Here is a 12,047-nt window from a genome sequence, read left to right as displayed (position 1 = left end):
AGGCCACATATTTTGATAGTTTTTTTTTTTTAAAAAGCTCTGACTTAAAAAATAAAAAGGCTAGAAATTAGACACACATTTTTGCCTGCTAAATCATAAAGATCTTATTGAAGGAGTGTGTTACATAAATACTAGCTATCATATATCTCAGGGAATAATAAAGCAGTACCAAAGTGTCAATGTATGGCTTATATATTTGAGAAATCCAAATAAACTGTCAGTCACAGAGTTTTGCAATTGTTCAGGACTTCAGCCACACCTGAAAAAGAATTCAAGCTCCATCCTCACTGATAAATAGTCATTCAGATCCTGCCTACAGACTCCCAACGAGAAGGAACTCACTGCTTCCTGAGACATTTCCTCCTTCCAGTTTTGAATCAACCTAATTATTAGCCAATTTTTAAACTTGTTAGCTCTTTTCACCTTTCACATTTTTCCTTGGTTCTTTCCTAAAGAACCCACCAGAATAAGCCTAGCCCCTCTTTGATTTATAGCCCTTCAAATTCTATAAGATCAATCATGTTGTAATGGAATACTACTATGCTCTAAGAAATAACAGAATGATATTAGAAAAACATGGAAAGACCCTCACAAACTGAGGCAAAGTGAAGAAAGCGGAACCAGGAGAACACTACAGCAACAGCAGTACTATAGGATGAACAACTGTGGATGACTTAGCTATTCTCAGCAATATAATGATCCAAGACAATTCTGAGACATGATGAAAAATGTTATCCAGCTCCAGAAAAAGAACTGACAAAGTCTGAATGCATTCTATTTTTCACTTTCTTTTTTTTCATTTTTTTTTAGTTTATATTTTCTTTTACAACATGAATAATATGGAAACTAATATACAAGGTGATTGTATAATCTATATCAAATTGCTTACCATCATCTCAGGGAGTAAGGAGGGGAAGGAGGGAGAGAATTTGAAACTTAAAATTTTAAAAAATAAAGTTTAAAAACTGTTTTTACAAGTAATTGGAAATAAAATAATTTTTTTAAAGGCTGATTATGGCCCTTCCACTCTGTCCCATCATCCTCTCTTTTTTGGCTAATCATCCTTAGTTCTTTCAGCTAGCCCTCACAGAGAAATAATTGGAGAGTCTTAACACATTTGATTAACCTTATCTAATTGGGTGCCAACTTCTCAATATCTGAGACTAGAATGTGGGACTATATCTGAACACAACGTTCCATATATTATCTAACTGGGATAGAGTATGAATGAGCCTCTGACCTCAATATCATTGAAAGCAAGATTATGTTGTTAAATATTTATCAACTGACTCTCAATAAAACATCCATAACACACTTTTAAATTACAAACCCCACTTTTAAGAATAGCAAATCAATAAAAATTTGTAGCATTTGTAGCATTTGCCAATTTCTGAGGGTAATACTCTTGCTCAAAATTTACCAATCAGCCTTCAGGAATCAGTTGCAGTGATCTCTTAACACACCCCCTGCCTAGAAGTGATGTCTCTCTTAATGCAGCCCCCAATTCATTAACTTTTGGGGGGGTCGTTTTTGTTTTGTCATAGCTGTTAACTAAAATTAAACTTACAGTCTCTTAAAATCCCTCTTACCTGTGGGAGCTTTTGTTGTTCCCTACTATTCTTCTTCCATTGTAAATAGCCGACATCGCTGCGGGCCAGGACTCCATGCAGCAGATCTTGAGAACTTCCTTGGTGGTAGCCATTGAAGACATGGGGACTGGCTCGTCCTGTTAAGATGAGGTTTAGAACTGCCTAGAAAGAAACATGGAACAGATGGTTTTGTGTAGGTAGTGGCAAGATGGAGACTTTTATTTGTTTCTGATAACCTGTGATTGCAACTGAAGAAATCTAAGGATTAAACTCTTTTAAAGGAAACACTTTTGGTTCCCAAGAATTCGAAACAGGTCTCACTTTAAGGGATTTCCATTTTCTTATTGTTGTTCAGTCATTTCAGTCATATCTGATTCTTTGTGACTCCATTTGGGGTTTTCTAGGCAGAGATACTTGAAGGGTTTGTCATTTCTTTCTCTAACTCATTTTACACATGAGGAAACCGAGGCAGGCAGGATTAAATGATTTGCCCAAGGTCTCACAACTAGTGTCTGAAGCTGGATTTGAACTCAGGTCTTCCTGACTCCAGACTCAGTACCCTATCCACTGTGCCACCTGCCTTAGGGATTTCTCTACAGGCTATTAAACAAGCAGAAAGAGAACCAGAAAAATATTTCCTTACCATAATATGTACTTTAAAATATTTTCTGTATTTGAAAAGAACTTAACTCAATTATCTCCATTCAAGTCATGTATTGCATGCTATAAAAACGTTTTTAAAATAACTCATGTATCTTGGGATATCATTGACTCAGAGCTAAAAGGAAATGTAGAGATCATTTAATTTTAACCTCTCATTTTACAGATGGGGAAATTGAGGCCCAGAGAAAGCAGTTTGCCCAAGTCATACAGGAATTAGGTACTAATTAATAAAGTAATAATTAAGAATTAAGTATTAAGGAATAAACTAAAGTTCTGGTCTTTTAATTTGAAATTCATTACATTTTCTCCTGTACTTTTCGTCTTACAATAGGGGTGTACTGGGGACATTATTTTGAGGGGATAATCTTTTTTTTTTTTTTGAGAGTTTTTAATATTTTATTAATGGGAGAGTAAGATTGACTGGACAGGACTCTCGTCTCAGATTATCCAGTCAGACAGAGATAAGTATACTGGGACCAAGGAATCCATATTGGTCCCAGGGCTGGAGGACCCAAAGAATCCAGCGTCCAGCATACAGCTGCCAGACGCCATTCTCCAGCCTTGAGGGGATAATCTTAATTAATTCTACAAGTTACTCCATTAATTATCTCTATCCACTTGGTATTCTCCTTCTTATATAACTAAGGAAACATAAATGCCTTCCTTCTCTCTAGATCTCCATTTAGTTGTCCCCAGTTCTAATTGGTTATGGTCAGAACCCTTTCCAAACTATAAGCCCTTCCTGCATCTTTTCTAGCTTTTAACATCCCTAATCCTGCTTTGGTCAAACTGAGATCTGATAAAGACCTTAGCTTAAAAAGATCAAGGTCTTCCCCTGCATCCAGAGCCATCTCCAGTCCTCCTGTTCTATATCTGGCCACTGGACCCAGATGGCTCTGGAGGGGAAACTGAGGCAGGTGTCCTTGCCCAGCCCTTCCTCACTCAAATCCAATTCACTTGTGTGTTATGGTGTCACCTCCGATGTTCTGGTCCTCTTCAAAAACAAACAGGAATAACAAACACATCACAAGAGGCACAAATCCCTTCTTACTGTTTTCTCCTCTTGTCCATACACTCAATCTGCTTACTCCAACCTTCCCTACCTAATACTTCTCTTCTGTCCAGTCCTCCTATGGAGCTTCCCTTTGGGATCTTTTTGCTACTGTAAAGTTCCTGCTGATCCTACATCTAGTCCTTCCCCCCCCGCCCAGCTCCCCACATCCTTCTATTAACTGGAATGTCATTCCTGGAGCATTCTATATCTCAGCAATCTTTTTCACAGATGACGGCTCATTTAGCTATTTATCCTTGACTCAGAAAGCCAGGAGGAAGCATATTTCTTGACCCCAGTTGCCATCTCTAAACCCTTGCTCATCACTCTATCTTTACTTTTGAATTTCAGGTCTCTGTGTCACTCGTGAACCTCCAAGATGTGTTCTTACCTGTCTCAATAATTCCTCCCCTGATTTCCACTGTTTCTCTGAACCCTTTCCCTGCCAGCAGCATCAGAGATTTTAATATCCAAGCTCACAGCTGACTAAAATATCTTACAGCTCACCATCTCTCAAAACCATTCTGTCTCTAGGATTAAGAGCTGAGGTGCCTTTCTCTGATAGCTTATTCTACTTCTCCCAAACTTCTTTTCCAGCTCATCTCAAGTTTTGGTCACTCAGTTTCTCCCAGCAAGTGTTGTTAACACTACTATGAAGAATGTAATAATTTTACTATTTCAACAGTTCACCCCTTCTTCCATTGCCCTCAAATACCTTCTCCTCCCCTTCACTTCTATTTCCATTGATGACATCATTATCTCCCAGTCAGCCTTGAAATCACAGAACTATCTTTGACTCATCTTTCTCCCTTACTCTCCTTGTCAAATAAATAGTCAAGTCTGTCACAGAGTTGGTATGTACTCCTGAATTAACTTTCAAATTCAGATCTGCCTCCCATTGCTCCCATCCTAATTCAAATCTTTCCTACTTCTCATTTAGATTATTTTAATAATTTTAAATAAATCAATAATAATAATTATTATAATTCATAAAAATTCTCTTGTTTCTTCAATCCATGCTTCTTTGGTGGCCCATATTCTTCTGAGAAAATCTTCCTCTTCGGTGGAAGGTTCCCCATTGCCTTCCCTATAGGATATAAAATCTCTTACTCTAGCATTCAAACTACTCCACAGTAGCTCTAGATTATGTTTCCAGCTTTATCTCATAGCCATACTAGATTACTTTTTTGTGCATATTTCTATTTTGCCTTCCACTATCTCAGAGCCTTTGCTCATTGCTAGAAATACCTATTATTTCCATATCTGCCTTCCTATAAGACGTAATTCAGGTGCTACTGTCTTCCTGAAGGGACCTCTAGTCCCTCCTATTGGAGGTGGAATGAAGTTAACTGAAAAAGTGCTTGAACTAGAGTCCCTGGCTAGAGATCAAAAGTCAAACTCCATTTCTGCCATTTATTAATTAGTTCATTAAGTGGGCATTTATGTGGTACAGTGGATAGAGTTCTGAAACTTGAGTCAAAAAACTCCAAGTTTAAATCTGGTCTCAAAACTTGATAACTGTGTGATCCCAATTAATCATTTAAAATCTGTCTAACTTCATTTCCTCATCTGTAAAAATGAGGATGAGAATAATAGCATCTACTTCCCAGGGTTCTTGTGTTGCAATATCTGTAAAATTCTTTGCAATCCTTAAAATTTTAATACTAGCTACCAAATCATCATTATTATTAATTTGCCTTAGTTTCTTCATTCTTTATCCCAATCATAGATTGGGAACTCTAATAAGGTACTGTATATAAAATACTATGTAAGCAGGAAAGCTATTTAAACATCGTTTTTATTATTATTTTAGCACGTCATTTGGACTGTTCCATTATAAAGATCATATTCTGCCTTGTATTATAAGTATTTATATAGCTTTTTCATTGGCACTATTAGGTTATACACTCTTTAAAGGAAGGGATCTTCGCTATCTGAGGGATTCTTAAAATTTTTTGGTAGGAGAGTTCATCACAATATTTTTAAAATTTGTTATAACTTGACAAGCACCAACAGACACAGATATTTCTATATATAAAAGGAGCATTAAGAGACATAATTATACATAAAACTATGAATCTATTTTTATGTACAACTTGTTTTTTTAATAATATATATCAGTCCTGTGCTTGCCTGTATCTCCTTCTGAAATTCCTTCTATTCTCTTCTATATATTTTTAATATATATATATATTTTATATATATATTTCCACTCATTTCTTTTTCTTCTTATTTTTGGGATCGATATGCTGGTCTCCTCATTCTCTCCTCTCTCAAAGGAAAGCTCTTCTTTGTGACAAATAAATATAATTGAGCAAAACAAATTTATATATTGGTTGTATCCGAAAATATCTTTCTCTACCTACACTTCTGTCTCTGGAAATTGGGAAGCCAGCTTCACCTTTAGATTTCTGGACTTGTGATTGGTCAGGATTCTCAAATCTTCAAAATTAAAAAAAAAAAACCCAAACACTGCAGTCATGTCTAAACTGTCCCCCTGGTTCTGTTCACTCCACTCTGCATCAGTTTACATGAATCTTTCCAGGGTTTTTTGAATTTGTCCTTTTTATTTTTTTCTTAATTTAGTATACCATCACATTCATGTACCTTATTTTATTTAGTTGTTTCTCCATAATACTACTCTTGGCAGTGAAGATTTAGAATATACTATAGCAGAGTAAGAAGATTCCGTTATGTGCATAAAATCCTATTGTACAATGATCAACTATGAATGACTTAACTATTCTCAGTGATACAATAATCCAATATAATTTCCAAGAATTTAAAATAAAATATTCTATCCATCCCCAAAGAAAGAACTGACAAAGTCTGAATGTAGATCGAAACATACTTTTAAACAAAATTTCTTTGTTTTTCCTCATTGGTGTTTTTTGTTTTTGTTTTTGGGTCCGTGTTTTCTTTTACAGCATGACTAATAAGGAAATATGTTTTATATGACTACCCATGTCTAACCTATATCAAATTGTTTGCCTTCTCATTGAGAGGGCAAGGTAAGAAGGAAGGGAGGGAGAGAATTTAGAATTCAAAATTTGAAAAAAAAAGTATATAATTGTTTTTGCATGTAATTGGAAAAAATAAAACATTTGAAAAAAATTAAATTTTATTACAAGTATAAATTACATACAATTTTTAGGAGACTTGTCCATACACATGCAATTGTACATATAAATTCCACAAAATTTGTGCGAGATTCATACATATGCTTGTAATTAATTGTAAATGTTAAGTTCCATACAATTTGCTGCAGTCTGATTGTTTGAGAACTACTGCTTACTTATCTCTGTATCAACAGCTATTAGCAAAGTGCTTTCCCCAATAGTCTTGACAATTAGTTAAAACTCACCAAATATTTGTTATAATTTACAAACTATTACTATCACAAAATGTGTATTACATTTTAATATGGGGCATTGTACTCTATCTAATCAAAACCCACTTCCCCCCAAAAAAGGTATAGTTCTTTTCCACAGGAGTTTGTAATCTATTGCATAGTAGACTTGAATTACATTACAAAATGAGAATAGTTAGAAAACTTGAAACTAATAAGAAAGGAGAAGCCCATCCAAACTCACCTGCTTGCAAACCAAATTTCCACCACTTGGCTCTAACAGATGAGTTGAACTGGTATCAAGGTCCTTTTTGAGCCTATGAAATGACATGGTCTATTAGGAGAGTAACTATGGTTAGAGCAAATGCATCTAGACTCTTTTCCCCCCCATACATCTCATTGTTACCCTACAAGAATTTTCCTCTCCAACCAATCTACTTTACTCATTTTTCTGTCCCTGTGCTTTTGCTCATGGTATTCTCCTTACTTAGAATGATGTCCCTCTCCCCTCTCCATCTATCAAATTCTTGTCTGTCTTAACAAGGCTCCTCTGTAAGGCACTTAGTGATAGAATAGTTAGGAAGCTCTCCTGCCCCTGAAACTACAGTATTCCCTGTTTGTAATATTCCTTTAAAATTCATCATGTACTGTGTGATCCTCAGCAAATCACTTAACCTCAAGCATCTACAAGGTGCTCATAGTAGCATCTACCTACAGGATGCCATCAATGAGTTGAAGTATGGAAAGTTTGGCAGATTTTAAGCACACATAAATACCAATTGCTATTATAATTTCCACAATATCATTTCCATTTATCTTTTCAAGTATCTATGTCAACATCCCAACTAGATTGTAAGCTCCTAAAGGGCAGGATCTGTGTTATACTTCCTTGGTATCCCTCATAGCATCTATGAGAATAAGAGAGATTACATATTTCTTCTTGTTTATGATATTGATATATTTGTTCATTTATGAAAATTATGGTTAAAAAAGCTATTTTCCTTTTTTTTCCTATTGATCTTTTCACCTGAAGGCAAAGCTGTTGTGTTACAATCTCACATTTAGTCTTCTCTAATATCTCCAACTAATGTTTTTGCAACCCCAGCACCCAGCATGGTACTAAATGCCTTTTGATTTTCTAGTTTTTTTTTTCACTTCACGCCCAATTCATTGATCTATTTTCTTCTCTTTTTTGTTAATAAAAAGACTCAGAGATATAAATTTTCCCCTAAGGACTACTTTGGCTACATCCCCAAACCTTTGGTAAGCCACTTCATTATTGCCATTATCTTTAATGAAATTATCTATTGTTTCTGTGATTTATATTTGGACCCACAAATTCTTTAGGATGAAGTTATTTAGTTGCCAACTGATTTTTATTTCATTTTTTCATCAGTCAAAAAGGAGAAAATAACAACTGTTAAGAGGGCTAAGGGAAAATACTGATGCACTGTTGGTAGACCTGTGAATGGAATCATTCTACAAAATAGATTTTTATATATTTAATATATTAATACTAATAGTATATTAATATTATTAATTAATAATAATACATTATTAACCAATATTAATAATATGAACAACAGATTACTGTTATTAATTGATATTAATAAATATTTAAATATATTAAATAAAATGTTTATATATTTTATAGTACTATAGAGTATGTCTCACTGCCTGTTTCCATTTAGAGTTAGGGTTAGGGTATAGTTACATATGTAAATATCACTATATATACTACTATATATAACATAATGGTATAATATATAGTACTACATATATACATGTGTGTATTACTATAGTAACAAAAAGTTACCTATTTCCCAAAAAATTGAAAAAAAAAAGAAGTCCTGGATATACAAAAATATTCATAGCAATTCTTTTTGTGGCAACTTGAAACTAAGATATGCTTATCATTTAGGGAATAGTTGAATAATTTGTGGTATGTGAATATAGTAGAATATTATTGTGATACAAGAAATGATGATGGGGATAGTTTCAGAAAAATCTGAGAAGGCAGATGTGAACTGGTACAAAATGAGGTGAAGAAAACCAGAATAATTTATACTATAACATCAATATGCAAAAACAATTTTAAAGACTTATAAGAACTGGCAAAGAGTGAAATGAACAGAAACAGGAAAACAAGTCATGTAATAACAACAACCTTGGAAAGCTATAAGAACTCTGATTAACTTAATGGCCATCCATGATTCCACAGGACCAATGTTGATGAAGCATGAAATTTACAAGCTGATAGAAAGTTGATGAACTTAGGATACAGGATGATGCATTTATACACATATGTGTATAAATGCATCTAGCTACTACTAGTGAGGGAATTTTTCTTGACTATCTATATTTGTTAAAAAGAATCTTATAATTTTCTTTTTTCTTCCCAGTGGGATAGGAATGGTATGGAGACAGAATTGATTTTTGTTAATTTGTATTTTAACTTAATTTTTAAATACTTGTTGAATGAATGAATATGACCAGAACTTCTATAAAAATATCTGATACATAGAAAAAGTTACTGTTCATGAAAGAAATCTGCATGGTACATTTTTTTTTGATGTTTTTCATGTAGAAATTCAAGGCCCTTTCTAGTACAAGAACAAATTAATGTTATTAATGTTACATGGCAAGAGACTCTATAGCAGAATTCTGAGCAAAAGTTATCCAATTATAGATTTTACCTTTCAAATGTTCTGGAGAAAAGCAGACTGTAAAGAAATAAGATAACTCCATGGCTTCCTTCTTCTTTGAACTATTTGAGAAAAGAAAACATATATTATTTTAAAAGTTGCTCAAAGGAAACCATTTATTTTAAACTTGAAACAAGAAAAGCTTGCTACAAGGTATCTCTATTTAAATGGCTTGCTATCATGTTGAGTTCAATCCAGTTGAAATCTTGGTCATCAGTTATCCTCTTAATTCATCTTATCATGGAGATGGGGTTACAATCACCTCACTACACTTAACCCTGATACCTCTATCAGGTGAGAACACATCTGATTGAATCACTCAGAGATGTGAATTGGACGTGAACAAGACCTTAATATTTCTTTTTTTTAATGTAATTAATTTTTATTAGAAAACATTGACATCATTATCAGAAATTTCAGCAGGAAAATAAATTTGAGTTATTTTTTCCTATACAAAGATTTGATCTTATTGACTGTAGCATGTGCTGAAACAATTTTAATGGAAAAGGGTAAGGTGATTTGAATTACAGCCAGCATTATACAATGTGTGCACAAGGGTGAAGAGTCTTCTGAATGTGGACAATTAACGGCACCAGTGCTTTTACATTCAACAAAACTGTTCCTTGGTGTTTTTTTTTTTTTTTAATTAGACTTTTTAACATAAAAGGATGTAAACCACAGCAATTAGGAAATAAGGTTGGGTCAAGTTTATAAAAGCTTGACAGATGAATAAATTTAAACACATAAATGGAAAATTTAGAAGGTAATTCTGTGCATGAACAAAATATATCTCATCGACTCCACATGTTATAAAAGATTAGGTTCTTGTTGCTTTAACAACAAAAAAATAGTAGAAGGCTGTACTGATGATCCTGGATTAAAAATATGTTTTGATCCTATATTCTTCTTTACTCTGGAGTTCATTTTTGTACATTTAAAAACATTTCCATGAAAGCTTATTTTCCACTCCATAGTACCACACTAAAGACCTGAAAGATCAGTTTAAGAGGAAGAAAAACCCCAAGGAAGAGAAGACTTGAATATTTCAGCCAAGTGAAATAGTAAGTCTGTTCCTATTGGTTAAAGGATTTAGTCATACTCTGCAGAGCTTGTAAAACTAGGAGGCTAGGCTGAAATTGGAGTATTTGAATATCTAGCCCCTGCCTCCTGCCTAAGAACTTTCAGTAGTTTCCTCTTGTCTATAAGATCAAGTATAAAAACCTTAGCCTAGCATTTACGATTCATCATCAATTGATTCCATTTTATCCCCTTAATACAGTGTTTAGTGCAGTTCCTGGTACTTATTTGCCATTCAACATATTACTGTTTACTTGGACAGAATCATGAATTTTATATAAATATAAATATATATGTATGTATGTATATGTATATCCATATGAATTCACATTCCATCATGGTCTTTTAAAAAAATTAATGTTTCATTTTTTTCCCCAGTTACATATAAAGCAATTTAAAACATTTGTTTTTAAAACTTTGAGTTCCAAGTTCTCTCCCTTTTTCCCTCTCCACCCCATCCCCCTCATTGAGAAGGCACATTCGAGGCTATACAAAATATTTCCATAAAAGTCACACCATGATCTTTGTGTAGGTGAACGCAATTAGTACCAAAACCACTTGGGCAAGCTTGAGGTGGTCTGGGATGTGGTTCAGTACTTTGGAAGACTCAAGTCAAGCTTACTATGATGTCTATCGTTTCCTTTCTGATACCTGACATAAAACTCATTCATCTTTGATTCCATGCCTTTCTTCATACTCCCCCCTCATCATCCCTCCTGGGAATTACTTCCAATCCTTTTGCCCCCAATCCAAATCTGATGTTTCTTTCAAGGTCAAAATCTTCTTTACAACCTTCCCTGGTTATTATACATCATAGTGTTCTATTCATCAAACATTCCAGTTCTTGATTGTTTTACACACACACACTCACACACATTATAAATCTACAGATTGACTGTCCAATTAGATAATAAGCTCTTTGGGAGCAGGCTTCTATTTCTTTCATATGCTAGTCTATAGCACTTAGAATAGTGTCCAAACACAGTAAGGATTCAACAAACATGAAATGATATTCTGTTGTGAGAGAAAAAGATTTCTCACTGGGGAAATATTTTTCTTAAAATTTAAAGTGACACTTAATATTTCACCCAGTGTTTCCTGCTGCACCACTCATATGGTATGAACCAAACTATTCTAGTGTGAAATCTTGGGGAGAAAAGGCAATAGATCCTTGTGTCTACAAGCCAGAGAATCCATCAAGCTGACTAAGAAAACAGAGGAGGGCTTGTTATAGATGGCAAGGTAACTTCTGAAAAAAGCAATAGGAAGAAGAAGAAATATTTCTTTCTTCTTCTGTCCCCTAGGAGTCCTTCTACCGGCTAACAGAGATAGTTGTTGCCTTGCTTCGAGAGTTCACTGAAAAATAAGTCTTGGACCAATGACTTCCCAGAGCCCGTTGGCTCCATATGTGTAAAAGTGCCATGGCTTTTGATCTTGTGAAGTGAGTATGGTGAGGAAGAAGTGGAGAAGGGAGAGCATCCACTCTCCTTGGGGCTATTAGTGAGTCTAAATGACTCTTCTGTATCGGGAGGGGAAGTCCCATCCTAAATAGGCTCCCGTCACATAGGGGGATTAGAAGTACAACTGAGGCCGGAATCCTGGGCTCATAGCCT

The 12,047-nt window shown here is 34.5% G+C and overlaps 1 protein-coding gene across 1 annotated transcript in view; it reads right to left on the bottom strand.

The window, feature by feature from the left end:
* The window catches only part of MINDY4B (MINDY family member 4B), a 51,387-nt gene that overhangs the window by 20,942 nt on the left and 18,398 nt on the right, over positions 1-12,047 (bottom strand). The window contains exons 8-10 of the mRNA XM_051990491.1: positions 9,349-9,419; positions 6,897-6,969; positions 1,590-1,751 (exon numbers count right to left, since the gene is read on the bottom strand). Of these exons, the coding sequence (XP_051846451.1) occupies positions 1,590-1,751; positions 6,897-6,969; positions 9,349-9,419 (306 nt within the window). The remainder of the gene's footprint in view (positions 1-1,589; positions 1,752-6,896; positions 6,970-9,348; positions 9,420-12,047) is intronic.

The sequence above is a fragment of the Antechinus flavipes genome, chromosome 3 (genome assembly GCF_016432865.1).
Source record: "Antechinus flavipes isolate AdamAnt ecotype Samford, QLD, Australia chromosome 3, AdamAnt_v2, whole genome shotgun sequence".
Classification (NCBI taxonomy): domain Eukaryota; kingdom Metazoa; phylum Chordata; class Mammalia; order Dasyuromorphia; family Dasyuridae; genus Antechinus; species Antechinus flavipes.
This window is presented reverse-complemented; position numbering and strand designations above follow the sequence as displayed.